At 41.5% G+C, this 26,749-nt stretch overlaps 1 protein-coding gene across 1 annotated transcript in view; it reads right to left on the reverse strand.

The window, feature by feature from the left end:
* The window catches only part of LOC133657377 (phospholipid phosphatase 4-like), a 190,838-nt gene that overhangs the window by 75,778 nt on the left and 88,311 nt on the right, over positions 1-26,749 (reverse strand). Inside the window, exon 3 of the mRNA XM_062058643.1 lies at positions 1,672-1,762. Within this exon, the coding sequence (XP_061914627.1) occupies positions 1,672-1,762 (91 nt within the window). The remainder of the gene's footprint in view (positions 1-1,671; positions 1,763-26,749) is intronic.

Here is a 26,749-nt window from a genome sequence, read left to right on the forward strand (position 1 = left end):
TACCAGTTTTATCTCAAATTCTTTCAGGCTGTATTTTGAATGGAAGTTGGTCTCCTCAATCATTTTTGTAAATTTGACGTATGCAATAATCTGATCACTTACCTTATAGTGGTGAAAGAGGAACTGCACTTTTTGGGGGGATTTTGCCTATTGTTCACAATCATTATAAAAGACATGACGAAGGATGGATTTTTTTTTAATGTATTCTAAATATTAAATAAACATATAAAAGTCTGCTTACAGCAGAGCCAATGGGAGCGCCACTACACCGCCCATAAAATCTGAAAAATAACTATTCAAAAACCACCATCAATGCTCAATTTACATTTTGTGACTTGAATATTAACCAAGTATTAGTGATATTGTTATTATAAGCGCTAACGCAGACAAACTATTTATAGCGGCGCCATGATCACTTCCGTGTCTCCCAATGTTTGCATCATTGAGTGGTCTGCCGTTTCCTCCTTGCTCCCTGTAAGTTTATTCTAGATCATAAATCATGCCTCCCAGCCAATTTAGGACTTGGAAGTGGCGAGAATGACAAGAAAAGTGCTAGTTGCACCCCCCCCCCCTTTCCCCCTAACCCCCCACCCCTACTCTGTTTCTTCCAGAGAATGTGTTTCTGAAATTAATGTGCCGTGTATGCTTAAAATGATTAAAATATGTAAATATTAAATGTTATTATAAATGAGCTCGTTACTACATTACATCTATACTTAAATCATGTATGTAAAACCCTAATGGAGGTTATTTGGATGTTTTTTTATGGGCTCTATAGGCAGAATTGAACGGCTCCCATAGGCTGCACTGTAAGCGGACTTCTGATCGAATTTATTTAATGTTTAGAATGCAAAAAAAAGAAAAAATCCATCCGTCGTCATGTCTCTCATAATGATTGTGAACGATAGTACCTACCAAAAAAGGTGCAGTTCCCCTTTAAGGTAAAAGAGCTTGCAATACCAAAATAAATTGCACGATTGATGTGTACATGATTAATGCAATCATTTTTTGTGATTGATCACATGAGTTAACTCGTTAATTTTGACAGCCCTACGTAATACATAAAATTCATAAAATTACAAGTTCATTAAATCACAAAAAAAAGCCTGCAAAATCCTGGAAGGAATGATTATTAACAGCTTGGATGTCAACTACAGTACAAAAAAAAAATCTAGCAAACAAAATAAATATTTGTATTAGTGCTGTCAAACAAGTATTTTTAAAATCGGATTTTTCACACTTTAGAATTTTGATTAATCATGATTAATCAAGTTCAATTACTTGCTTGCATTAATTAAGTTACTTTCAAAATACCCAAATATTTGGATACGAATGCAAAGTGTTGGTTTTTTTTTGCATGTTGAGCACTCATTCAGGAAAAAGAAGATGTTATTGAGTAATGTGTTGACTATAACGCCTGGTAATGCTGTTCTGCTTTGTGTAATGGTTCTGTAATCATCACATTTCTTCAATGGCTAGCTGGCTAATGTGTTTTGCTCCCTGATAATGCACTTTAAGCTACAAAAGCCTCCCGGTTTAAGTAAAAAAAAAAAAAAAAAAAACTACCCATGATGCAGGTTAAGAATTGCTTTCTAAGAAGCAGCACATTAGAGGTGTGGTAATTAAAAAGTAATTTGGTAAAAAGTAGAAAAAGTAATTAGCGCCACCCACCTAAACATGCCTCTTTAATTTCAGTCTTGTCTGTCCTCTGAATTATCTTCACAACAAATATCACAGCCAGCGGGGTAAGGAAGGAGATTGCCTGTGAGGAAATGGAGACAGTTATTGCAATAGTCAAGTGTTGCAACATAACACATTTTGTTAAGCTCTTATTCGCTAGTTCGTAATGACTAACAGGAAATGACCTTCTATGTATTATCCAGATTTAATTCTAAAGACAAAGAGTGTAGCCAAACAACCTTTTTCATTCTTCAAATTGTTTTCCAAGACCATTAATTGGACGTTTGGGCTTTTCCAGTCCTTTGGTAAATTGAAAAGTGTTGTAGTCGTAACAAAACATGCTGAATGTGCCAGTATTATAATTTGATAATCCCATCCATGCTTTTGTCTACAATATTAACCTTAGTGTCATGTTACGGCAGGGGGGAATTCTATTGATGCATTACATTCACATATAATTTGTGCGTTAATGAAACATGCATGATGGATTACGCAGCCAGGCAGACTTGAAAGAGATGGGATATTTCGACTGAGTCAGTAGTTTGGTAGTCTAGCTCAAGTGCACCCCAACAGTACTGACCATCACTTCTCTAACAACCAACCTCAATTTTTTATAATTCCATCCATGTTTTGAAATTGGGTTTCTCTAGCCACCTTCAACCCCATTGGCCTCAAGTCTGTGTGGTTTAATTTTTGATACAACAATGCCTGTGTTGCTTATTAAAAGACTTGAATGTTGTGCATTATTACCTTATAGCCAGGTGTTCTCTGTGTAGAGTTTGAGTGTTGACTTTGGGTTGAGTTTAAGTTTATTTCAAACATGCACAAAAGTAGGCTTGGGCCGTCAAACAATTTTGCTCGACGATATATTGACCAACACATGACTAATAAGTTATATTACTGTCAACATAATTTTGAGACCAAATTAACCCCTGATGTAATGATAATACATATTATGAATGCAAGTATACTCTTTGAAATGCAATAAACGTGTACTTCTCGTATATTTTAACATTGTAATAGGAATGTAAAGTTTTAAATATCCAAGTTATGTAAAACAAATAAATAATAAGACATACACTATACTCTGTGTGTTAGCCAAATTGTGCACTTGAATAAAAATCACAATCAACAGCAATAGACTAGGTTCTGTTTCTGTTAAGGAGGGGGTGAGCGACCCCCAAATATACACAACCAAAACAGTAAATACAATGGCTAAGTAAAGTTATTGTGACCAAAATGATCACGGTTATCATTATCATTGTGGTATTTATGTGCTCAAAACGTTATAATATACACACTAAAATCTTTTTTTTTTAATTTATGAACCAAAATAAGTAGCCAAACAATATACTTTCTTGACATCAATTATATGACATCATCATACAATTTGCATAACCATCGATGATGCATATATTTTATTTAAAAAAAGGATAACAAATGGCAAAGTTGGTAGAGTGGCCGTGCCAGCAATCGGAAGGTTGCTGGTTACTGGGGTTCAATCCCCACCTTCTACCATCCTAGTCATGTCCGTTGTGTCCTTGGGCAAGACACGTCACCCTTGCTCCTGATGGCTGCTGGTTAGCGCCTTGCATGGCAGCTCCCGCCATCAGTGTGTGAATGTGTGTGTGAATGGGTGAATGTGGAAATACTGTCAAAGCGCTTTGAGTACCTTGAAGGTAGAAAAGCGCTATACAAGTATAACCCATTTATCATTATTTATTTATTTATATACATTTAAAAATATATATTTTGTATTAGTGAGTATGTATATCGTTAGAATTGTATCAATACCAATACCAATATCGATATTGCTTATCGATAAATGTTTTATTCGGTACTCTTATCGGTACTATATGTAATTTGTGTATATAAAGATGTAAAAAAGTGGATTTTTTATTATCATTTTTAATTAGCACAAGAGGTTGTACACCACCAACATCATGTAGTGAAGTGAATTATATTTATTTAGCGCTTTTCTTCAGAGACTCAAAACGCTTTACATCGTGAAACCCATTATCTACAACTTTAAGCTACATTTAAACCAGGATAGAACCTGGAACCCTCAAGTTGCTGGCAGGCACAGCAGCTCTACCAGCCGAGCCACACTGTCCCATGTAACATCTCACAGCAGCAAAGTACTTTATCAACATCTGCTTTTTTAGTCTTTAACAGGTTAACTATGTTTGCATGTTATCATCTTGTAGAGACCACAAAGATCCATCACTGTTTTTATTTATTACAATTACACTCAGCTGGAAATAACAATACTAATGATTGGCATTCATGTGCAGGGCACAGACTTTTAACATTATATATCATATAAAATATATTATATAAACCAATACAATCCATTAGCATATTAGGTGGGTGTGGATTTAAGCAAGGTGTGTTTTAATGATACGCAATACGGTGCGATGAAGTGACGTCTGACGGCAACTATAGACCTGTCAGGGGATGCATCTTGCTTCAGAGGAACTTTATGGATTATTTTAGTACTTAATTTTTTTCCCTTTTTTTAGATGAATAAATTGTCCTGAGGGTTATTGGATCACTAAGAGGAAGGTTGATGAAGTGTAGTAGCGGCGGTTGCGTGAATAAAAAGCATTACTTCAAACTGACATTAACTCTGACTCTTGAGAGTGCGTGACTTTGAGGGACTTTTGTGGAGGAAATATTGTTGTTTCAAACTTTTTTGTGGTGCTCAGTCCTTATTTGTGATTATTAAAAAAAAAAAAAAACATTCCCGGGCGCGGCCACCACTGCTGCCCACTGCTCCCCTCAACTCCCAGGGGGTGAACAAGGGGATGGGTCAAATGCAGAGGACAAATTTCACCACACGTAGTGTGTGTGTGACAATCATTGGTACTTTAACTTTAACTTAATTTAAAGCTGGTTATCGGATCTTCCCCGATGCTTTTTTTTACGCGTTGCAGCGTCACCTAAGTAAATGTGACAGCGCGCACGTTATATTTATGACGGTAAACTGGATTAAAAAAAAATTGCGGTGGCCTCCTGGATCGACCCAATTAGCAACCAGCACTGAAAAATGGCGGTACTAGGTATATATCCCTACACCAGGGGTCGGCAACCTTTACCACTCAAAGAGCCATTTTGGCAAGTTTCACAAATTAAAGAAAGTAATGGGAGCCACAAACATTTTTTTTAAATTTAAAATGAAAAACACCGCATACAAAGCTTAAATGCTTTGTGCTATGTTAACCAGGGGTCTCCGACACACGCACCGGCACTAGGGATGTGCGTATCGATCCTGTGGTATCGATATATCGATACTCACACGCTACTCATTTGGCATCACTTTTCTGAAAAAAGTATCGATATAAACCAAAAAACGGCGTGTGGGGGGTGCAAGCATCACTTTCAGATGTTTTTGATGACTTACTTAACTTACTATGTGCTGGGACACCCCTGTACCTGGCAGAGTATAGAGCTGGCCCAGTCACGTGACAGGAGACAGCGAATGAGCGTCGTCAACGTGCAACACACACACAGCCAGCCGACAGCGATGCAGCCAGGCATATCCAGTGTTGTCCATTTGTTGACTTAAAACAGGCATTGTTTTTTTATTTTTTAGTAATGTTTACTGAATATTTTTGTGTGGAGTTTGCATGTTGTCCCCGTGACTGCGTGGGTTCCCTCCGGGTACTCCGGCTTCCTCCCACCTCCAAAGACATGCACCTGGGGATAGGTTGATTGGTAACACTAAATTGGCCCTAGTGTGTGAATGTGAGTGTGAATGTTGTCTGTCTATCTGTGTTGGCCCTGCGATGAGGTGGCGACTTGTCCAGGGTGTACCCCGCCTTCCGCCCGATTGTAGCTGAGATAGGCTCCAGCGCCCCCCGCGACCCCGAAGGGAATAAGCGGTAGAAAATGGATGGATGTTTAAATGATTATCCTAAATCCTAAAAGGGACGGCGTGGCGAAGTTGGTAGAGTGGCTGTGCCAGCAATCGGAGTGTTGCTGGTTACTGGGGTTCAATCCCCACCTTCTACCTTCCTAGTCACGTCCGTTGTGTCCTTGGGCAAGACACTTCACCCTTTGCCTCTGATGGCTGCTGGTTAGCGCCTTGCATGGCAGCTCCCGCCATCAGTGTGTGAATGGGTAAATGTGGAAATACTGTCAAAGCGTTTTGAGTACCTTGAAGGTAGAAAAGCGCTATACAAGTATAACCCATTTATCATTATTTATAAATTCAAATAATTTCCACACAGCAGAATTCACTGTTAGTTGAAAATTGCTTGAGTATTTAAAACAAGATAAGAAAGAGATACAATTTGGAGATTCTTCATCTTTGCATTACAGTTTTATTTTTTTCCAAGAAAATCTTGAATATATGATTGAATGTGATTTTGGTTTTAATCTGTGACATGATTTCTTACATTTCGAAAACATTAGCCTATTTCATATTTCATTAATTGCTAATTATATCACAAACTTTAAAAAATAACTGCAGCTTCTTACAATTCGGATTTGACTGTTAATTGGAAAGCCCTAATATTTAATTATTATTATATATAATATATAGTTATTATTATATATAATATTTAATTTATTTTTCATATTTATTTATTTTAATTTTACTTGTATTATATATTGACCATAATAAATGTGGTATAAATGGTCTGTATTTGTCTTGTGATTTGTCTTAAATAATAACAATAGTAATAATATTTTTGACTGACAAAAAATTGCCAATAAGAAATTATTGGTATCGGTATCGATGAAAATGCAAGAAAAAGTGTCGGTATCGTATCGAATCCTAAAAGTGTGGTATCGCCCATCCCTAACCGGCACGCACCTTAATGTGGAAATTTGATGTTAGTGCAGCCCGCGAGTCTTGAATGAGAGGCGCTCGATAGCGTCATACTTGCCAACCCTCTCGTTTTTCCCGGGAGAGCCCCGAATATCAGAGCGTGATAACACTGCATTTGGCGCCCTCTACAGTCTGCCCTAACAGCGTACCTGCTCGACCACACGTAGAATGCAATTTCAGCTTGCTCACGTAAGTGACAGCAAGGCGTACTACCTCAGCAGCCACACATCTTACACTGACGGTACCAATACCCAGAATCCCATGCAGCCCTAACTCTTCCGCTCAACCAACGCACCGAGAGGGGGGGGGGTTGATGTGTGGGGGGATTTGGTGGTAGCGGGGGTGTATAATGTAGACCGGAAGAGTTAGGGCTGCATGGGATTCTGGGTAATGGTTGTGTTGTGTTTATGTTGTGTTACGGTGGGATGTTCTCCAGAAATGTGTTTTTCTTTCTTTTTTGGTGTGGGTTCACAGTGTGGCGCATATTTGTAACGTAACAATGTTAAAGTTGTTTGATACGGCTACCGTCAGTGTAAGCTGTGTGGCTGATGAGTAAGTATTCTTTGCTGTCTCCTGTGTGTGCAAGTGATAACAACATGCAACATGTGGCTGGACTGGCAGACTGTATGTAAATGCTATAGAGGACAATTACTGCAGTGCAATCAGGGCATGCCCTTTATTTAGTAATTAGAGTGTAAATAGGATTAGTTTTTCCCTGGGAGTAATCTATGAGAGACACTAAGATCCATAAGTCTCCTGGGAAAATCGGGGGTGTCGGCATGTATGTAGCTGAGCCGCATCAGAGTGGTCAAGGAGCCGCATGCGACTCTGGAGCCGCGGGTTGCCGACCCCTGCCCTACACGTATGTGAAAAAAACTATTACTAACTAACTTAAACTAACTTTCACTAACTAACTAATAAGGTTCAGAGAATCTGGAGAAATCACTGCACGTAAGCAGCGAGGCTGAAAACCAACATTGAATGCCTGTGACCTTCGATCCCTCAGGCGGTACTGCATCAAAAACCGACATCAGTGTGTAAAGGATATCACCACATGGGCTCAGGAACACTTCAGAAAACCACTGTCAGAACTACAGTTGGTCGCTACATCTGTAAGTGCAAGTTAAAACTCTACTATGCAAAGCCAAAGCCATTTATCAACAACTCCAAGAAATGCCGCCGGCTTCGCTGGGCTCGAGCTCATCTAAGATGGATTGATGCAAAGTGGAAATGTGTTCTGTGGTCTGACGAGTCCGCATTTCAAATTGTTTTTGGAAACTGTGGACATCATGCCCTCCGGACCAAAAAGGTTTCGGAGCAACAAATGTTGCCATCCAAGCAACATTATCATGGACGCCCCTGCTTATTTCAGCAAGACAATGCCAAGCCACGTGTTACAACAGCGTGGCTTCATAGTAAAATAGTACTATATCAATACCACAACGGAGACCCCGGACTGTTAAACAACTTAAGCTGTACATCAAGCAAGAATGGGAAATAATTCCACCTGAAAAGCTTCAAAAAGTGGTCTCCTCAGTTCCCAAACGTTTACAGAGTGTTGTTAAAAGGAAAAGCCATGTAACACAATGGTAAAACTTTTTTGCAATGTGTTGCTGCCATTAAATTCTAAGTTAATGATTATTTACAAAAACATATGTTTCTCAGTTCAAATATTAAATAGCTTGTCTTTGCAGTCTATTCAATTGAATATAAGTTGAAAAAGAATTTGCAAACAATGGTATTCTGTTTTTATTTATAAATTACACAACGTGCCAACTTCACTGGTTTTGGGTTTTGTACATACTGAAACAAACTATAGTTCTGTCAATGTTTTACTTAATTATTTATTTGGATACAATGCATAATGCCATTTAAAAAAAAAAGAAGTTTGTTATTCAAGACAGAAGTTTGCACTTTATTGATCTCACTGTTGGAGAAATTCAGAGCAGGTGTTGATTCAGCCATGTAAAATTGCTAATGTTAATCAGTAGCACGTATATGGCATATCCAATATCAATTAGCAACGAGATAACGGATTTTGAAAACCTAGAGCCCTACTTTTTAGTGCTTTCTATCAGGCATGCTTGCTTTGTTGGCATGGACAATTGCAACATTATTACAGGTAGTCCGCTATCAATACGCCTGTCTGCCTGCAAAGTGTTGAGCTGGTGCCGGGTCAGCGTGAGTGTCACATGCAACCCAGATATAGAAAATAGGTATCGTTTGATTTTACATGAATCGGCACTCTGGCGCACTGACAGAATGTAGTCGTTACCAAATATTAAAAGTACCAAATTTGGTACATATTCCTGACCACCATCATTTAATAAAATGTATGTAATGGAAATGTAATGTTGGATGATTTTAGAATGTAATACTCCTTTTTTGGTCTGAAAACCTTTATTTGTTTATTTATTTATGACTGTGTCGCCAAAGGCATTGTACTATCCCATGCAGCCTGTAACAATGCACTAAGCAGTATTGTCAAGCTTGTACAAATCACACTGGTGAACACCACAATACATACCAGAGGTGGTCAACGTACATTTCATTCTATTACGAAATATTTAATGCTAAATTGATAATATAATAGCAAAACTTTTTGGCAGGTCATTTATCACAAATTTACACAGAGACATTGCACACCCATTTTAGATTAAGGTTGAGAAAGGCACCTGGGGATCAACACATTGTCTTCATAACTACTGGTAGTTAAAGTAGTAGAGATAATACGTATTTTTGGCATCTTAATGGACATGTTCATTTCTTAGTATTTGACTAGCCAGTGCATCATTGCAAGGGCACTTAAAGAGACACAGTGGGTGCTGGATTTCTGTTGCCATGGAAATATGTTTAAATGTCTAACTACATGTTAAGGTTGCTGTCCATAATGGTATCACCTTTGCTTTGGACAAATGATGGTATGGTTTCACTAGATTTGTACGTACTATAAAATTACCAACAAAAGTGTTAATTATTTTTGTAGCATCATTTGTACAAAAACACTCATGTCTTAAGATGTTGCCAAATCTGCATTTTGGCACATATTTTATTGTTTCAAGTTTTGTTTGGAATTCTGATTATTATACCACTTAATCAAAAAAATCCAAGCAAATATTTTTAAATAAATGCGGCAAAACCATCCATTCCTCTCTTGTGTTATGCATGCTAGTCGCCCTCCCTTACTCAGGCGCAGCCATCAATGTGACCTTTTGAGATGTAACCAATTACAGTAAATAACAGGAATATTCCTGCCAGTTTCGTAATGAGTGAATCAATAAGTGACCATGGAGACCATATTGCAATCTCATATCGTATTTCCCAATGGCGATCACGATGAGTTATAATGTCAAGTGAGTTTCCACCAGTGTTTTCACTATCTGCTCAATTTGGACCGTCCAAGATCTCCAGTCATTCCAAGTCCAAGTTCTCAAAATAAACGGTGTTTTTTGCTCATGTAAAATGTGTTTTCCAAGCAACATAGACTTAGATTCTAGTTTTCTCTCTGCACAACGTCACTTCCTGTCAATGAGAAAGGACGCAAAGAAAAAAAGCTCCGCTTCTGCTACCGGAGTTTTTGTTAAGTCTGAAGATTTTGACCACTGATTTGACCACTGATTTGCGATCACAGCCACAGGAGAGTCACCTGGCATCTTCGATCTGATTTTGGTCAGTTGAGAGGCACTGATACGCTGAAATAAGGCGAGTGGAAGAGCCGTTAGCCTCAAACCAAAGGCGCCTCCCGCAGTTCAAAGCGGTTGCCTAGCAACCAAAAGTTACGGCGAGTTTACAGCTGTTTTAAAGTGATCCCGACGTCGCAGAGTGATATAAGTTGACAGGCTGACACCTCAAATTGATCTCTGAACGGCGCAAAGTACGAAATTGTTGAAAAAACAAGTTAAAAGTGCCGCAAGTCGCTAAAGAAGTAACTGCCCTTAAGACATACGAGGCGCTGACGTCAGTGACTGCCGCGATGCCAAAAGTTAAAGGATTGACTGGAAAGACTGATTTGAAGCTGGGCACAGGACATGATGGGATTCAAGAAGGGATACTACAAAAAATACTCCAGGAATTTAAAGAAGAAATGATAGAAAAATTGGAAGAATTGATTGATGGATGGAAAGAGGATATGAAAGAAATGAAAGAAGAAATTAAAGAAATGAAAAAAGAGAACAACTCCAGAAATAAAGAAGCCACTGAAATGAGCAAACAAATGAAGATCCTTCAAGAAGACAACAACATGCTGAGGAACATCATAGATGAAATGGATCAGGATAAAGGAATGAATGATATCATCGTGACAAGGCACCGAATTAAACCAAGATCCTATGCGAAAGCTGTGAATAATGAAGGTGAACCAGATGAAATGGATATGGTCTCAGCAGAACAGCAAGTGGTAAACTTTCTGCAATCAAAAGAAATTGAAATTGACATTAATACCATCGAAACATGCATCCCACTGAACGGAAGAAACAACAACGCCACTCCAGTCGTGCTTGTGAAACTCGTAAACAGAAAATCTAAAATGGCATTGCTGAGACAGGGAAAGAAGCTGAAGGGAACAAATGTGTACATGAATGAGCATCTCACAAAACGCAATGCTGGAATCGCCAAGAAAGCACGCGACTTGAGAAGGCAGGGAAAAATCCAGGGAACTTGGAGCGCCAACTGTAAAATCTACATCAAGCTGAATGGAAGTCCAGAAGCAAGAGTAATTGTTGTCCATGACATCAAGGACCTGGACAATTTTTAAAGTTTACACAGCTTCCACAACAACGATGATAATGGACACTGACAGAAAACAAGCACCTAAATTCAGCATCAGCACTACTATGTTCCAAGGGACGACTAAACAAGAGGACCTAGATTCAAGATTGCATCCACCTACACTTACAGAGATTATTGAAACAACATCAAAGTTTGTTGAACAAGAAAATATGGAACTAAAAAATTTCTGCAACAAAGATCACAAAAACCAGGATTTGGAAAATGATATAGATCCAGATACAAATGTTTTCTCCCACATCAGTAATAGTTGTTTTTATTATACAGATGATCAATATAATAGCAACATTGAATGTGATAACAAATTGTCAATTATTCATTTTAATAGTATAAGCTTGTATGCAAATTACAATAACATTAAGAACTTTTTGGAACACATCAACGAACCCTTCAAAGTGATTGCTGTCACCGAAACATGGATTGATGATAAAAAAGGAATAGATTTTGATCTGGAGGGATATGAACTAAACTACATCAACAGAACCAACACAAATGGAGGAGGAGTAGCTGTGTACGTGATGAAGAACCTGAACTACAAAGTGGTAAAAAACATGTCATTTGCCATTGATAATATCTTAGAATGTATAACCATTGAAATATGTCAGGAAAAAAGCAAAAACATATTCATCAGTTGTATATATAGATCACCTAAGTCAAGTATAGAAACATTTGAAGAATGGATCAAGGCAACTTACATGGACAATGGTCAAAGAATAATGTTCTTATGTGGTGACTTTAATATTGACTTATTGAACCCCAACAAGCAAAAGTCTATTGATGACTTCATTGATACAATGTACAGCATCAGTCTATATCCTAAAATCACAAGGCCAAGCAGAATCACAGCACACTGTGCCACGCTTATTGATAATATTTTTACCAATGATTTTGATAATAACACTACAAGTGGTCTACTTATAAGCGACGTTAGTGATCATCTGCCAGTTTTTACAATATATGATGGAAACTACAAGAAGAACATGGAAGACAAAAGGACATTTCGAAGACTATGCACAGAGAAGAGGATGACTGCCTTCAAAATTGAGCTACAAAAGCAAGATTGGGACAATGTGTATAATGAAAAAGAGGTTGATGAAGCATATGAACATTTCTTAAACAAGTTCATAATACTTTATGACAAACATTGTCCATGGATACAACTCAGTAACAAGCAGAGAAAGAATAATCAACCATGGATGACAAAAGGATTAAAAAATGCTTGTAAGAAGAAGAATACACTATATAGAGAATTTATAGCACAAAGAACTATAGAGGCAGAAATTAAGTACAAAAAGTATAAAAACAAGTTAACAGACATACTACGATCATGTAGAAAAGAATATTACAGTGAATTGTTGGACAGGAACGAAAATAATATGAGAGCAACATGGGGCATCCTCAATAGCATTATTAAAAATGGAACTAAGAGGGACTACCCTCAATACTTCTTAGATGAAAATAAAAAAAATGACAACATAAAGGAAGTAGTTGAAAGCTTCAATAATTATTTTGTAAATATTGGACCAAAATTGGAAGAAAGGATTCCAGACCCAGTTCCAATTGAGGACTATAATGATACCATAGAGCGAAATTCCAACTCCATGTTCCTCAGTAATGTGACACAGGAGGAAATAGTTACAATTGCAAAAAAATGTAAATCTAAGACTTCAACTGATTGTAACGGAATTGATATGGAAACGATAAAAAAGGTTATTGAAGAGATCTCAGGACCATTAATGTATATTGGTAACCTATCATTTCAAACAGGTACATTTTCAAACAAAATGAAAATAGCTAAAGTTGCACCAATTTATAAGACTGGAGATAAACATCAATTTACAAATTATAGACCTGTTTCTCTACTTCCACAATTTTCTAAAATCATTGAAAAACTGTTCAATAACAGATTAGAAAGTTTCATAAATAAAAATAGAATACTCGAAGAGAACCAATATGGATACAGAGCTAATGTTTCAACTTCAATGGCTTTAATTGAAATTACAGAAGAAATTACCAATGCAATAGATAGTAAAAAATGTGCAGCAGCGGTTTTTATGGATCTAACTAAAGCATTTGACACAATTAATCACAATATTTTAATCAAAAAACTAGAACGATATGGCATCAGAGGGTTAGTCTTAAACTGGATAAGAAGTTATCTAACGAACAGGAAACAATACGTGAAGCTAGGCGAACACACGTCTACAACGCTAAATATATCCTGTGGTGTACCTCAGGGATCAATACTAGGACCTAAATTATTCAATCTCTATATAAATGACATTTGTAAAGTTACAAAAGATTTAAAGTTAGTATTATTTGCGGATGATACAACAGCGTTTTGTTCAGGAGAGAACACACAGGAGATAATACAAATAATAACAGAAGAAATTAACAAATTAAAAAGATGGTTTGACAAAAACAGACTATCGTTGAATCTTAGTAAAACTAAAATAATGCTATTTGGTAACAGTAGAAGAGAAAGTCAAACACAAATACAAATAGACGGAATAGAAATTGAAAGAGTAAACAAAACCAAATTTCTAGGTATAATGATTGATGATAAATTGACTGGAAATCTCACGTAAAAAATATACAACATAAAGTTGCAAGAAACACGTCAATAATGAATAAAGCAAAACATGTTCTAGACCAAAAATCCCTTCATATTCTCTACTGCTCACTAGTGTTACCATATCTGAGCTACTGTGTAGAAATATGGGGAAATAATTACAAAAGTACACTTCATTCATTAACGGTGTTACAAAAAAGATCAGTTAGAATAATACATAATGTTGGATATAGAGAACATACAAACCCTTTATTTATTGAATCAAAAATACTGAAATTCCACGACATAGTGAATTTGCAAACAGCTAAAATTATGCACAAAGCAAACTATAACCTGCTACCCAAGAATATACAACAATTCTTCTCAAAAAAAGAGGAGAAATATAATCTTAGAGAAAAACGTAATTTAAAACATTTGTTTGCACGTACAACACTTAAGACCTTCAGTATATCAATATGTGGAATTACATTATGGAATGGATTAAGCAAAGCAATCAAACAATGTAGTAATATGATCCACTTCAAGAAACTCTTCAAACTTAAAGTGTTTACAAAGTACAATGAAGAAGAACCATGACAAACATTCTCAATTTATTTCATCCATCCATTCATTAATTCTTAAAGTAGTCTTACTTATCTCATCATATGAAATATGACTTACTTCACCAATTATTATTATTAAATTCTTACTATTATTTATTTATTTATTTTTATTGTAATTACTTATGGAGTTTATTGTGAAAAAATTGTGAACAGGAAGTGAACAAAAAGTTTTGCAACTGTTATGTAAAGAAAAGGGGTAGGATTAAATAAGCTCTGCTTCTTCCTACTCCTTTTCGAACATGTTGAAAAGAAACTGGAAATTGTGATGTATCATGTTGTATGCTTGCATGTTCGAAATAAACTCAAACTCAAACTCAAACTCAAACTCTATTTCCGGACTGAACCACATATTAATTTGTCCGTCATACTATAAACTGTAATCAACACCATGCAGACAACCTTTGAAGATTGTTTACCCGACTGAAAAAAACAAATGGAAATCAATGCCCTGCAAATATCGTCTTGTCTCAACAAATGCAATGTGTTACTTATTTCTGGCTTTGATCAATGTCCAAATATTTGCAAGGTGGCTGTGACATACAACTCTATCACACATTTAATATTCTATTCTACAATATTTATATTTTATGTTTCCACCATATGTATGAAAGAGATAGAGAATACAAGATAAACACATTTGTTCTTCCTGCCTCAAGCCACACTTTATATGTCAGTGTGTTTCTTTGACATTAGAAGTCTCCTGCAAACACTGAAACTACTGAACCTGGCAGTAAAAAATGATTGACACTTACCACCCACTACCTACTACTGCTGCTGTCTCGGCACATTTTGAGATGGCTGATGCGTATGAATGATGTAGTGTGCCAGCTCGTCAAACACTGTCAGTCCTCAAAGGGCTCAGCTCTACAAGCATCGGGCCACTATGTGGATATCAGGTTAGGCCTGGGCTAATAACACATTTTGTTCGATGATATATTGACTTACACATTATTGTCGATAAACGATATTATTGTCACCTATATTTGGAGACCAAAATAACCACTGATGTAATGGTAATACATAATAATACTCCAAGTATACCATTTCAAATGTAATGAAGTTGTATTTTTTAACATATTTTAAACAAACAAATAATAAGAATAAAATATACTCCGTCTGTAAGCAAAATGTTGCACTTTAATAAAAATCACAACCAACAGCAATAAAATATGTTCTGTCTCTGTTAAGGAGGGACTGGGGGGGGGGGGGGGGGGGGGCTTAAGTCTACACAACCAAAACAATAAATACAATGGCTAAATAAAGTTATTGTGACCAAAATGATCACAGTTACCATTATTATTGTGGTATTAATTATTATGCTCAAATAGTACTTATACACACAGTAAAATATTTTAACCAAGTTGTATTTTATATTAACTAAAGAATGTTTATCTTCTTCCATTTTGATTTCTAAACGTTCTGGAAAGTTTTAAAAAACAAAAGTAAATTGTGTGATCAGTTATTTCACTTCCGGTTTTTGTGGCGTCATGAAAGTTCAATTACCGGTACTGTTGAACGGAGTCCGTGTCTGTTTCAACTTGACACTGCTGAGTAGATATTGATATGTTGTATATGTACTATATATTCTGATGTGAATACTGCAGCTCAGTTGTTGAGACAGTAATGTGTTTTTAGAAGTTTGGGGAATGACATTTCTTGAGGTATGTGGGCTTGTATTAAGCCTCAGGGAGTTGAACGCCCCTGCCTTACATAGTTCCGGGTCACCCTTGGGCAAGGTGTAGCACCCGAATGCCCCCCCCCCCATCAGGGTTACGATACCCCCCATGAACTACACTAAAATAGGATGCGTTACCCGGCCCGGAGGAAGCCCGGGGCCCTCCTCCGGAGCTAGGCCCGGAGGTAGGGCTCGTCAGCGAGCGCCTGGTGGCCGGGCTTGCCACGGAGCCCGGCCGGGCACAGCCCGAAGAAGCTACGTGGACACACCATCTTCTCTGCCACGTGGGCCCACCACCCGCGGTCGGAACCAGTGGGGTCGGGTGCGCTGCCAAGTGAATGGCGGTGAAAGTGGAGGCTCCGGACGGACCAATTCGGGGCAGCAGAGGCTGACTTTCGGGACGTGGAACGTCTCTACGCTGGTGGGGAAGGAGCCTGAGCTGGTGCGAGAGGTGGAGCGCTACCGGTTGGATCTGGTGGGGCTTACCTCTACGCATAGCAAGGGCTCTGAAACCACACTCCTGGACAAGGGATGGACCTTGTTCACTTCTGGAGTTGCTCAGGGTGTGAGGGCACAGGCGGGGGTGGGGATACTCACGAGTCCCCGGCTGAGTGCCTGTACGTTGGAGTTCACCCCAGTGGACAAGAGGGTCGCCTCCCTTCGCCTTAGGGTTGGAGGGGGGAAAACTCTGACTGTTGTTTGTGCATATGCACCAAACAGGAGTTCAGAGTATTCAGCCTTCTTGGATACCTTGCATGGGGTCCTGTATGGGGCGCCGGCAGGGGATTCCATAGTCTTGCTGGGGGACTTCAACGCGCACGTGGGCAATGACAGTGATACTTGGACTGGCGTGATTGGGAGGAACGGTCTCCCTGATCTGAACCTGAGTGGTGGATTGTTATTGGACTTCTGTGCTAGTCACGGACTTGCGATAACAAACACCATGTTCAAGCATAAGGATGCTCATAGGTGTACCTGGTACCAGAGCACCCTAGGCCAAAGATCAATGATCGATTTTGTAATCGTATCAGCTGATCTGAGGCCGTATGTTTTGGACACTCGGGTGAAGAGAGGGGCTGAACTGTCAACTGATCACCATCTGGTGGTGAGTTGGGTTAGATGGCGGGGGAACCTCTGGACAGACCTGGCAAACCCAAGCGTGTAGTGCGGGTGAACTGGGAACGTTTGGAGGAGTCCTCTGTCCGGAAGGACTTCAACTCCCACCTCCGGCGGGACTTCTCTGCCATCCCTGTGGAGGTTGGGGACATTGAACAGGAATGGGCAATGTTCAAAGCCTCTATTGCTAAAGCTGCAGATGCGAGCTGTGGCCAGAAGGTCTTAGGTGCCTCAAGGGGCGGTAACCCTCGAACACCCTGGTGGACAGTGGTGGTCAGGGAAGCCGTCCGACTGAAGAAGGAGTCCTACCGGGGTATGTTATCCCAGGGGACTCCGGAGGCAGTTGCAAGGTACCGACGGGCCCGAAGGGCAGCGGCCGTGGCTGTGGACGAGGCTAAGCAGAGGGTGTGGGAGCAGTTCGGGGAATCCATGGAGAAGGACTATCGGGCGGCACCAAAGCTGTTCTGGAAGACCATACGGCACCTCAGGAGGGGGAAGCAGGGAACCATCCAAGCTGTGTACGGCAAGGATGGGACTTTGCTGACTTCAAGTGAGGAAGTCGTGGGGCGTTGGAAAGAGCACTTTGAGGAACTCCTGAACCCAAATACATCAGACACACCCTCCCTGATAGGAGCAGGGCCTGAGGATGATGGGGGATCGACGTCGATCTCTCGGAGTGAAGTCACTGAGGTAGTTAGACAACTCCACAGTGGCAAAGCTCCGGGGGTTGACGAGATCCGTCCAGAAATGCTGAAGGCTCTGGGTGTTGATGGGCTGTCTTGGTTGATACGCCTTTTCAACATTGCGTGGAAGTCTGGGACAGTACCGAGGGAGTGGCAGACTGGGGTGGTGGTTCCCCTTTTCAAAAAGGGGGACCAGAGGGTGTGTGCTAATTACAGGGGTATCACACTACTCAGCCTCCCTGGGAAAGTTTACGCCAAGGTACTGGAAAGGAGGGTACGGCCGATAGTCGAACCTCAGATTCAAGAGGAGCAATGTGGATTCCGTCCTGGTCGTGGAACAACTGACCAACTCTTTACGCTTGCGGGAATCCTGGAGAGGGCCTGGGAGTATGCCTATCCAGTCTACATGTGTTTTGTGGATTTGGAGAAGGCATATGACCGCGTCCCTCGGGAGATCTTGTGGGAGGTGCTGAGGGAGTACGGAGTGAGGGGAACCCTGTTGAGGGCCATCCAATCTCTGTACAACCAAAGCGAGAGTTGTGTCCGGGTGCTTGGATGTAAGTCGGATCCGTTTCCAGTGGGGGATGGTCTCCGCCAGGGCTGCGCTCTGTCACCTATCCTGTTTGTGATTTTCATGGACAGGATTTCTAGGCGGAGTCGTGGCCATGGCGGAGAGGGTATACGTCTCGGGGGGCTAAAGGTTGCGTCACTGCTGTTTGCAGATGATGTGGTCCTGATGGCACCTTCGGTTCGTGACCTTCAGCTCTCACTGGATCGGTTCGCAGCCGAGTGTTCAGCGGCTGGAATGAGGATCAGCATCTCCAAATCTGAGGCCATGGTTCTCAGCAGGAAACCGATGGTTTGTACAGTCCGGGTAGGGGACAGGACTCTGTCCCAGGTGGAGGAGTTTAAGTATCTCGGGGTCTTGTTCACGAGTGAGGGAAAGATGGAGAAGGAAATCAGCCGGAGAATCGGAGCAGCTGGGGCAGTATTGCAGTCTCTCTGCCGCACTGTTGTGACGAAACGGGAGCTGAGCCAGAAGGCAAAGCTCTCGGTCTACCGAGCTATCTACATTCCTACTCTCACCTATGGTCATGAAGTGTGGGTAATGACCGAAAGAATAAGATCGCGGATACAAGCGGCCGAAATGAGTTTCCTCAGAAGGGTGGCTGGCATCTCCCTTAGAGATAGGGTGAGAAGTGCAGTCACCCGAGAGAGACTCGGAGTAGAACCGCTGCTCCTTCGCTTGGAAAGGAGCCAGCTTAGGTGGTTCGGGCATCTCGTGCGGATGCCTCACGAGCGTCTCCCTAGGGAGGTCCTCGTTGCACGTCCCACTGGGAGGAGGCCCCGCGGCAGGCCAAGGACCAGATGGGGGGATTACATCTCCTCTCTGGCCTGGGAACGCTTCGGGATTCCCCAGGAGGAAGTCGCAAATGTTGCTCTGGAGAGGGAAGTCTGGGGGTCTTTGCTGGAGCTGCTGTCCCCGCGACCCGATTCCGGATAAGCGGTTGAAGATGGATGGATGGATGGATGAAACCCACTACTACCGACCACGCAGTCTGATAGTTTATATATCAATGATGAAATCTTAACATTGCAACACATGCCAATACGGCCGGGTTAACTTATAAAGTGCAATTTTAAATTTCCCGCTAAACCTCCGGTTGAAAACTCCTTTGGATGATGACGTGTGCGCGTGACGTAGCCAGTGAAACAGAGGTATGGATCCCCCATTGAAGCCAATACAAAATAGCTCTGTTTTCATCTCATTATTCCACAGTATTCTGGACATCTGTGTTGGTGAATCTGTTGCAATTTGTTCATTGCATTATGGAGAAAGAAGCTGAGCAAGCAAAGAAGAAAGTTATCGGTGCAAAGCGGAGTATTTTGCAAGGGAAGTCAGCAACACAACACAGCCGGTGTTTCATTGTTTACATTCCCGAAAGATGCAGTCAAGATCGAAGAACTCGGACAACAGAGACTCTTACCAGGAGGACTTTGACTTCGATACACAGACGCCTGTAGAGAACTGGGACAACACAGACTCTTACAAGGATTACTTTGATTTGGATACACAGACGCAGAACCGTGAGTATGCAGCTGCGCTTCCAAACATTTGATCGCTTGCCCGTACGTGCGTGTCACGTATGTAACTTTGGGTAAATATATAAGCTTTATGAACCTTGGGTTAGGTGAACGGTCCTTTGGGCTGAGTGATTGTGTGTGTTGTGCAGGTGTTTGAATTGTATTGGCGGGTTATATGGATGGGAGCTAGGAGCTAGGAGCTAGCATAACAAACACCTAGGTGTTTTTATGCAGGATTAATTTGTGGCATATTAAATATAAGCCTGGTTGTGTTGTGGCTAATAGAGTATATATATGTCTTGTGTTTATTTACTGTTGTAGTCATTCCCAGCTGAATATCAGGTCCCACCCGCGCGCTTCCAAACATTTGATCGCTTGCCCGTACGTGCGTGTCATGTACGTAACTTTGGGTAAATATATGAGCTTTATGAACCTTGGGTTAGGTGAACGGTCCTTTGGGCTGGTTGTGTTGTGGCTAATAGATATGTCTTGTGTTTATTTACTGTTGTAGTCATTCCCAGCTGAATATCAGGTCCGACCCGCCTCTCACAGCATCTTCCCTATCTGAATCGCTTCCACTCCCCACTAGTCCTTCACTTGCACTTTCCTCATCCACAAATCTTTCATCCTCGCTCAAATTAATGGGGAAATCGTCGCTTTCTCGGTCTGAATCGGTCTCACTTCTGGCCGCCATCACTGTAAACAATAGGGAACTTTGCGGAAATGTTCAATTGACTACGTCACGCTACTTCCGGTAGGGGCAAGGCTTTTTTTTTGTCAGATACCAAAAGTTGCGATCTTTATCGTCGTTGTTCTCTACTAAATCCTTTCAGCAAAAATATGGCAATATCGCGAAATGATCAAGTATGACACATAGACTAGATCTGCTATCCCCGTTTAAATTAAAAAAAATAATTTCAGTAGGCCTTTAATAGGGTAATGCTTACCATTACCACCGTTTATTTGTAGTACAAACACTCACAGCTGCTGCAACCGATGAAAAAGAGTGATGTTAGCCGTAACAACGCAAATATATGCCGATTATTGAGGCTGTAAAACGTACTGACTTCATATTTGTTTTATCGTCTGGTTAATTCACTTATCGAATTTTGGAAGGCCCGGTTTGAGCTCCAAATTGTGGGCGGCCCTGCATCAGAATGCTGATATTCCCTACAGAAGAATGGAGGAAATGTCATATTGCATAGTGTGTGTTTCAGCAGCATCTTCATTCCGAATCACGAGAGGTGTGCTGTCTATCATTCACAAACCTTATATAAGACATGAACACATATGTTTTTCTTTTTTTATGCATTCTAACTTGTAAATAAATAAATACATAGTCCGCTAACAATGTAGTCAATGTGGGCTCGCTATTTCACACACAAAACCCACTTACTAACCATCCAAAACCCGCTAACAATACTCTATATACATATCGTGACCTGAATATTAACCAAATATTAGTTGTTATTATAAGGGCCAACGCGGACAAACTATTTTTTTTTGCGGCGGATTGATAGCACACAGCTAAGTAGCCCTCTGTTGCCTTTTTTGTGAGCTGGCCGCGATGTCCTGCTGCTCCCGCATTGTAGAAATCAGTGACACACACGGCTGTCCACTTCAGTGGTGTAGACTTTACTGAACCAACTGCGCATGCCCCGAACATACATACACAACTACAGATGCCCATAAGGGACATCCACTATATCTCCCCTTCTCCAATGTACAACAAGGAATGAACAATCATTGCAATGTATTTATAAATAAGCATCACCATTTATAATTAATCAGCCTAACACCCTATAAAGGCATTATGTATGAGAATTGCATAACAAATTCCTTACCATCCTCTTTTCTCCCTGAGAAAGAAAAAACAACAACAACAACAACACAAAACAACAACAGTGTTGCCAACTTACAGTCAAACAGTAACTGCCTTTATTTTTTTTTTTTTCATTACACAAGATGTGTTTCGTTATGTCCTGTCCTTTCACGAGACATAGTCTTTAAGCCACCCCGGTGGCTTTACCTGCCGTCTTGGAGCATCTCTTGCTTTCGGTGTCTGGGTTACCTGCTCTCCGATTGGTGTACCTGGTGTTGCTTCCCTCTCTGTTCTGTGTTCCTTTTGTGGGGTTGGTGGCTCTTGTGGGGCCAACTGTGGCTGGAGCTGTGGCTCAGGGAGAGCCTGAAGGTGAGCCCTGTTTCTCCTCACCTCCTCTGCTCCAGTGTCGACCACATAGGAGCGTGGCGTGTCGGCCTTCCTGATCACTGTAGCTGTTTGTTTTGAGGGAGATATCCATACTGACTGTCCAGGCCTCAGCTCGGGCTGCTGTCAAAGTTCTGAGCCTGTGTGCATTTCAGCTGATAGTCCTTTTTCTTGAAGGCCTTTGTTCTAGGCCGTTGTGGTTTGAGGTTGGATGGCGCTTGTGGCAGCGGCGAGCGGAGACGCCTTCCCATCAGGAGCTCGCTTGGTGACAGTCCATGGTGCAATGGTGTGACTCTATATGCTAACATTGCCCTGTATGGGTCCTCCTCATTCTTAAGTAACAACCATTTTACCGTCTTGACAGCCCTCTCCGCCTCTCCGTTACTCTGGCTGAAGTAAGGGCTACTAGTCACGTGCGAAAAGTCATAATCTCTGGCGAAGGCTGTGAACTCTGCTGATGAGAACTGTGGACCATTGTCACTTCGTAGCTCCTCTGGGACTCCGTGCCTGCAGAACATGGCTTTAAGTGTATTGATAATCCCCTTAGATGTGGTAATTGGGGTTTTCTCAATGTCAATGTATCTCGAATAATAGTCCACTGCTAACAGGTATGAGCTGCCTTTCAGGTAAAACGTATCCACCCCCACCTTTTGCCAGGGGCGCTGGGGCAGTGCTGATGGGATCATGGGCTCAGGATGCTGTGATTGGCTTTTAATACATGTTACACACTGTGCCACCATTTTAGTGATTTGACTCGTTATGCCCACCCACCACACTGACTGCTCTGCTCTTGCTTTGCATTTAGATATACCCATATGACCTTCATGCAGACGGGCCAGCATTTCTGCCTGCATAGTCTCAGGAATCACAATCCTCTGACCTTTCATTAAAAGTCCTCCTGCACAGTATAGTTCGCCCTGGTACTTCCAGTAGGGCTTTAGCTGCTCTGGCAGCTCTTCCTGTCTGGGCCACCCCCTTTTGCATAGCTCTCTAAGCCGTCTGCATATGGAGTCCTGCTCTTGTGCATCTCTAATCTGTTGTAGTTTTGCCTTAGATGCAGGTAGGCACTGTTGCACTGATTCCACAAACACCTTCACCTCCCCTTCTAGCTCCCTTTCATCTTCTGTGAGTGTGCGCACGATGGGTGCGCGTGATAACGCATCTGCCGTTATCAATGCTTTCCCTGGGACATGTACTATTTGATATGAGTACCTGAGGAGCCTGAGGCGAAAGCGCTGGATTCTCGGAGGTAGGTCATCCAGTGCCTTTGTTCCCAACAGAGCTAACAGTGGCTTGTGGTCTGTTTCTAGGGTGAACTGCAGGCCTATTAGGTATGAGCTGAGCCTTTCGCATGCCCATGTAACTGCAAGCGCCTCCTTTTCTACCTGTGCATATCTCTCTTCAGCATCAGAGAGACTGCGTGATATGTATGCTATTGGTCGCCACTCTTTGTTCTCTTGCATCTGAGTGAGAACTGCCCCGAGCCCAAAAGAAGAAGCGTCTGCGGACACTCTTGTTTTGGCACCTGGCCTGTACTGTGCCAGCACCCTGTCTGAGGCCAGCTCCCTTTTCACTTTTTCAAATGCGGCCTGTTGCACTTCTCCCCATACCCACTCACTCTCTTTTGCTAACAAGTCTCGGAAAGGTTTGGTTATGTCTGTGAAAAAAGGCAAAAATTTACCCACGTATGTTGCCATGCCTAGAAACCTTCTCACATCTGCTACATTTTGCGGAGTAGACATATCTGTGATTGCTCTGACTTTTTCAGGGTCCGGTGCTATGCCCTCGCCACTGATTTTGTGTCCCACAAACACTAACTCTGGCTGTGCGAATGCACATTTTTCATTTAGGGTGAGCCCAGCATCCTGAAGTCTGGAGAGCACCGCTGTCATCCTCTCATCATGCTGTTCCCGGTCCACCCCACACACCGATATGTCGTCAGCATGACAAACAACCCCTGTCAGTCCTTCTAAGAGCTGCGACATGCGGCGTTGAAAGTGTTCTGGCCCTGAGCTAATTCCAAATGGTAGGACATTGAAACAAAAGCGGCCACAGGGGGTTACAAATGTTGTAAGTTCTCTGCTTTCTTCTGCCAAGGGAATCTGCCAAAAACCAGACCGGGCATCCAGCTTGGTGAATACCTTTGCTCCGTCTAACTGTGCCAGTGACTGCTCTACTGATGGCAATATGTGCCTCTCCCTACATACTGCCTCATTAAGTCTGGTCAGATCCACACAGATTCTGATTTTCCCATTAGGTTTAACTACGGGCACCATGCCTGCACACCATGCTGTTGGCCTTTCTACCTTCGAAATGACCCCCATCTTTTCCATCCTCTCTAACTCCTCCTTTACTTTCTCTGTCAGAGGAATCGGCACCCTGCGTGGTGTCGTGAGTGCATAGGGCCTCGCATACTCCTTCAATCGAATGCTGTAGTCCCCATCGAGCCTACCTAGACCAGCAAACACTGTGGGAAACCTGTTTTTAAATGTTTCCCCTGGATCCTCTACTTCATCTACTCGCTCCACCAGCCGCAGGGCCTCTACAGCTGGAAGGCCTAGTAGGGGTCTGACCAATAAGTCCACCACAAACACGGGCTGGGTGACTGTTCCATTGTTACTCTTAAGCTGACATTTTACCTGCCCCGCAACTTGTAGTACAATGTTATTGGGGCCATATAGTCTCTTGGTTGTTTGCATCAAGGGGCCATCTCTGCTATATTTATACAGATTGGTGGGGATCGCGGTGAACGCTGCACCTGTGTCAATTTTGAAGGAGATTACCTCTCCATTAAGTTCAATGTCCGTGTGCCAGCCTGAGTTTTGCCCTCTTAGCTCACCCATAAAGAGGGAATCCTGTTGCAGTTCGTCCTGTACTTCATGCACAGGCTGCATGGAACGACACACAGCTGCAAAATGTCCTCGTTTGCGGCACTTCCTGCATTCCGCATTGTTAGCTGGGCACTCCTTCCAGTTATGGGGGCCCCTTCCACATTTTTGACATCTCTCTGAACTACTTACAGTCTCTGTTTGTCTTGATCTCGCCTGGCCGTGTTGTTTGTGTCCCTGCATTTCCTGTCTTCTAAATGGACGTGAGATAGCATCAACCTCTCTCCTCTCCTCTGCCTGTGGAGACTCACCCCGCATCACAGCCTGTTGCTGTTTAACCACCTCTGACTGTTTAACCTGGCTTATAGCTTTTTGTAAAGTTAAATCAGCATCAATTTGTAACTTTTCTGACAGAGCGATATTCCTTATCCCTACTACTATGCGGTCACGTATTAACTCCTCCCGAAGCACTCCAAAGTTACAGTGTTCAGCCAGTTTATGTATTGCTGTTATAAAGCTATCTGCCGACTCACCAGGCTCCTGTTTCCGTACATTAAACTGCGCGCGCTCAAATATGACATTGTGTCTCCCAACAAAATAATCACTGAAAGTTTTTATCACCGCAGCATAGTTCTGTTTTTGATCCGATGTCAATGGAGAAGCATCCAAAATGTCCTCCGCATCTTCTCCCATGAAGTACATCAGCGTGTTGACCTGGAAAGCGTCCCCTTTCTTGTCCAGTCCTGACGTCACTCGATACCTCTCGAATCTTTTGCTCCATCTCGGCCATTTCTTCCCGTCTCCGCAGTCGAACTTTTCTGGCGGGCTAACTTGAAAGTTGTCTCCATGGGCGGGAAGCGCCGGTGCATTGCCTTCACTCATTGTGATAGCTAACTTGGGAACGAACTAATTAACTCGTACTATTAAAACAAAAACACTACCTTTCGCCGTCGGCATAAGTCTTTATATGTCCTCTCTGACACATTTAATAACTTGGCGCGGTTGTTTAGACACTTCTGACACCATGTAGAAATCAGTGACACACACTTTCCACTTCAGTGGTGTAGACTTTACTGAACCAACTGCGCATGCCCCGAACATACATACACAACTACGGATGCCCATAAGGGACATCCACTACACGCATCATCACGTTTCAGCTCGTCAAAGTTATTCTAGATTATAAATGATGCCTCTCATCTGGATATTAGGAGGATTTAGCCATGAATCTAGAAATTGTTCATCTGTGACATTCAATGTATACCTGGAGATGGAGACAAACATACAAAACCGAAAACAGTGTCTGCAGGGAGACTTTTCCTTGTTAACCCTCTGTGTGCATCATAATTAATTCTTCATATGAACCAGAAGATATGGACATCCTATCAGTCGTCATCACAGTGAGAGCAGACATTGTACAGAAAGCTACCATTTTAATATTTTTGTTGTTTGTATTTCTTGTTTAGCTCTTAGCAATACTGCTACATGATGCTTAGTGTTTCACTAAAGCTGGATTTGTTTAGCAGAGCTTCTAAAACTTGTAGCTTATCCTCCTTATATTCAAGATCAACAAAATACATTTTTGGATCATCGTTTTATCCCAAAGTAATCATTGGCGCTCACAATATCTGCATAATTTGCATTGTTTTTGGTGAGGAAGGGATCTGTGGTTCCTACCTCTAC

Source organism: Entelurus aequoreus, linkage group LG09, assembly GCF_033978785.1.
Source record: "Entelurus aequoreus isolate RoL-2023_Sb linkage group LG09, RoL_Eaeq_v1.1, whole genome shotgun sequence".
Lineage (NCBI taxonomy): Eukaryota > Metazoa > Chordata > Actinopteri > Syngnathiformes > Syngnathidae > Entelurus > Entelurus aequoreus.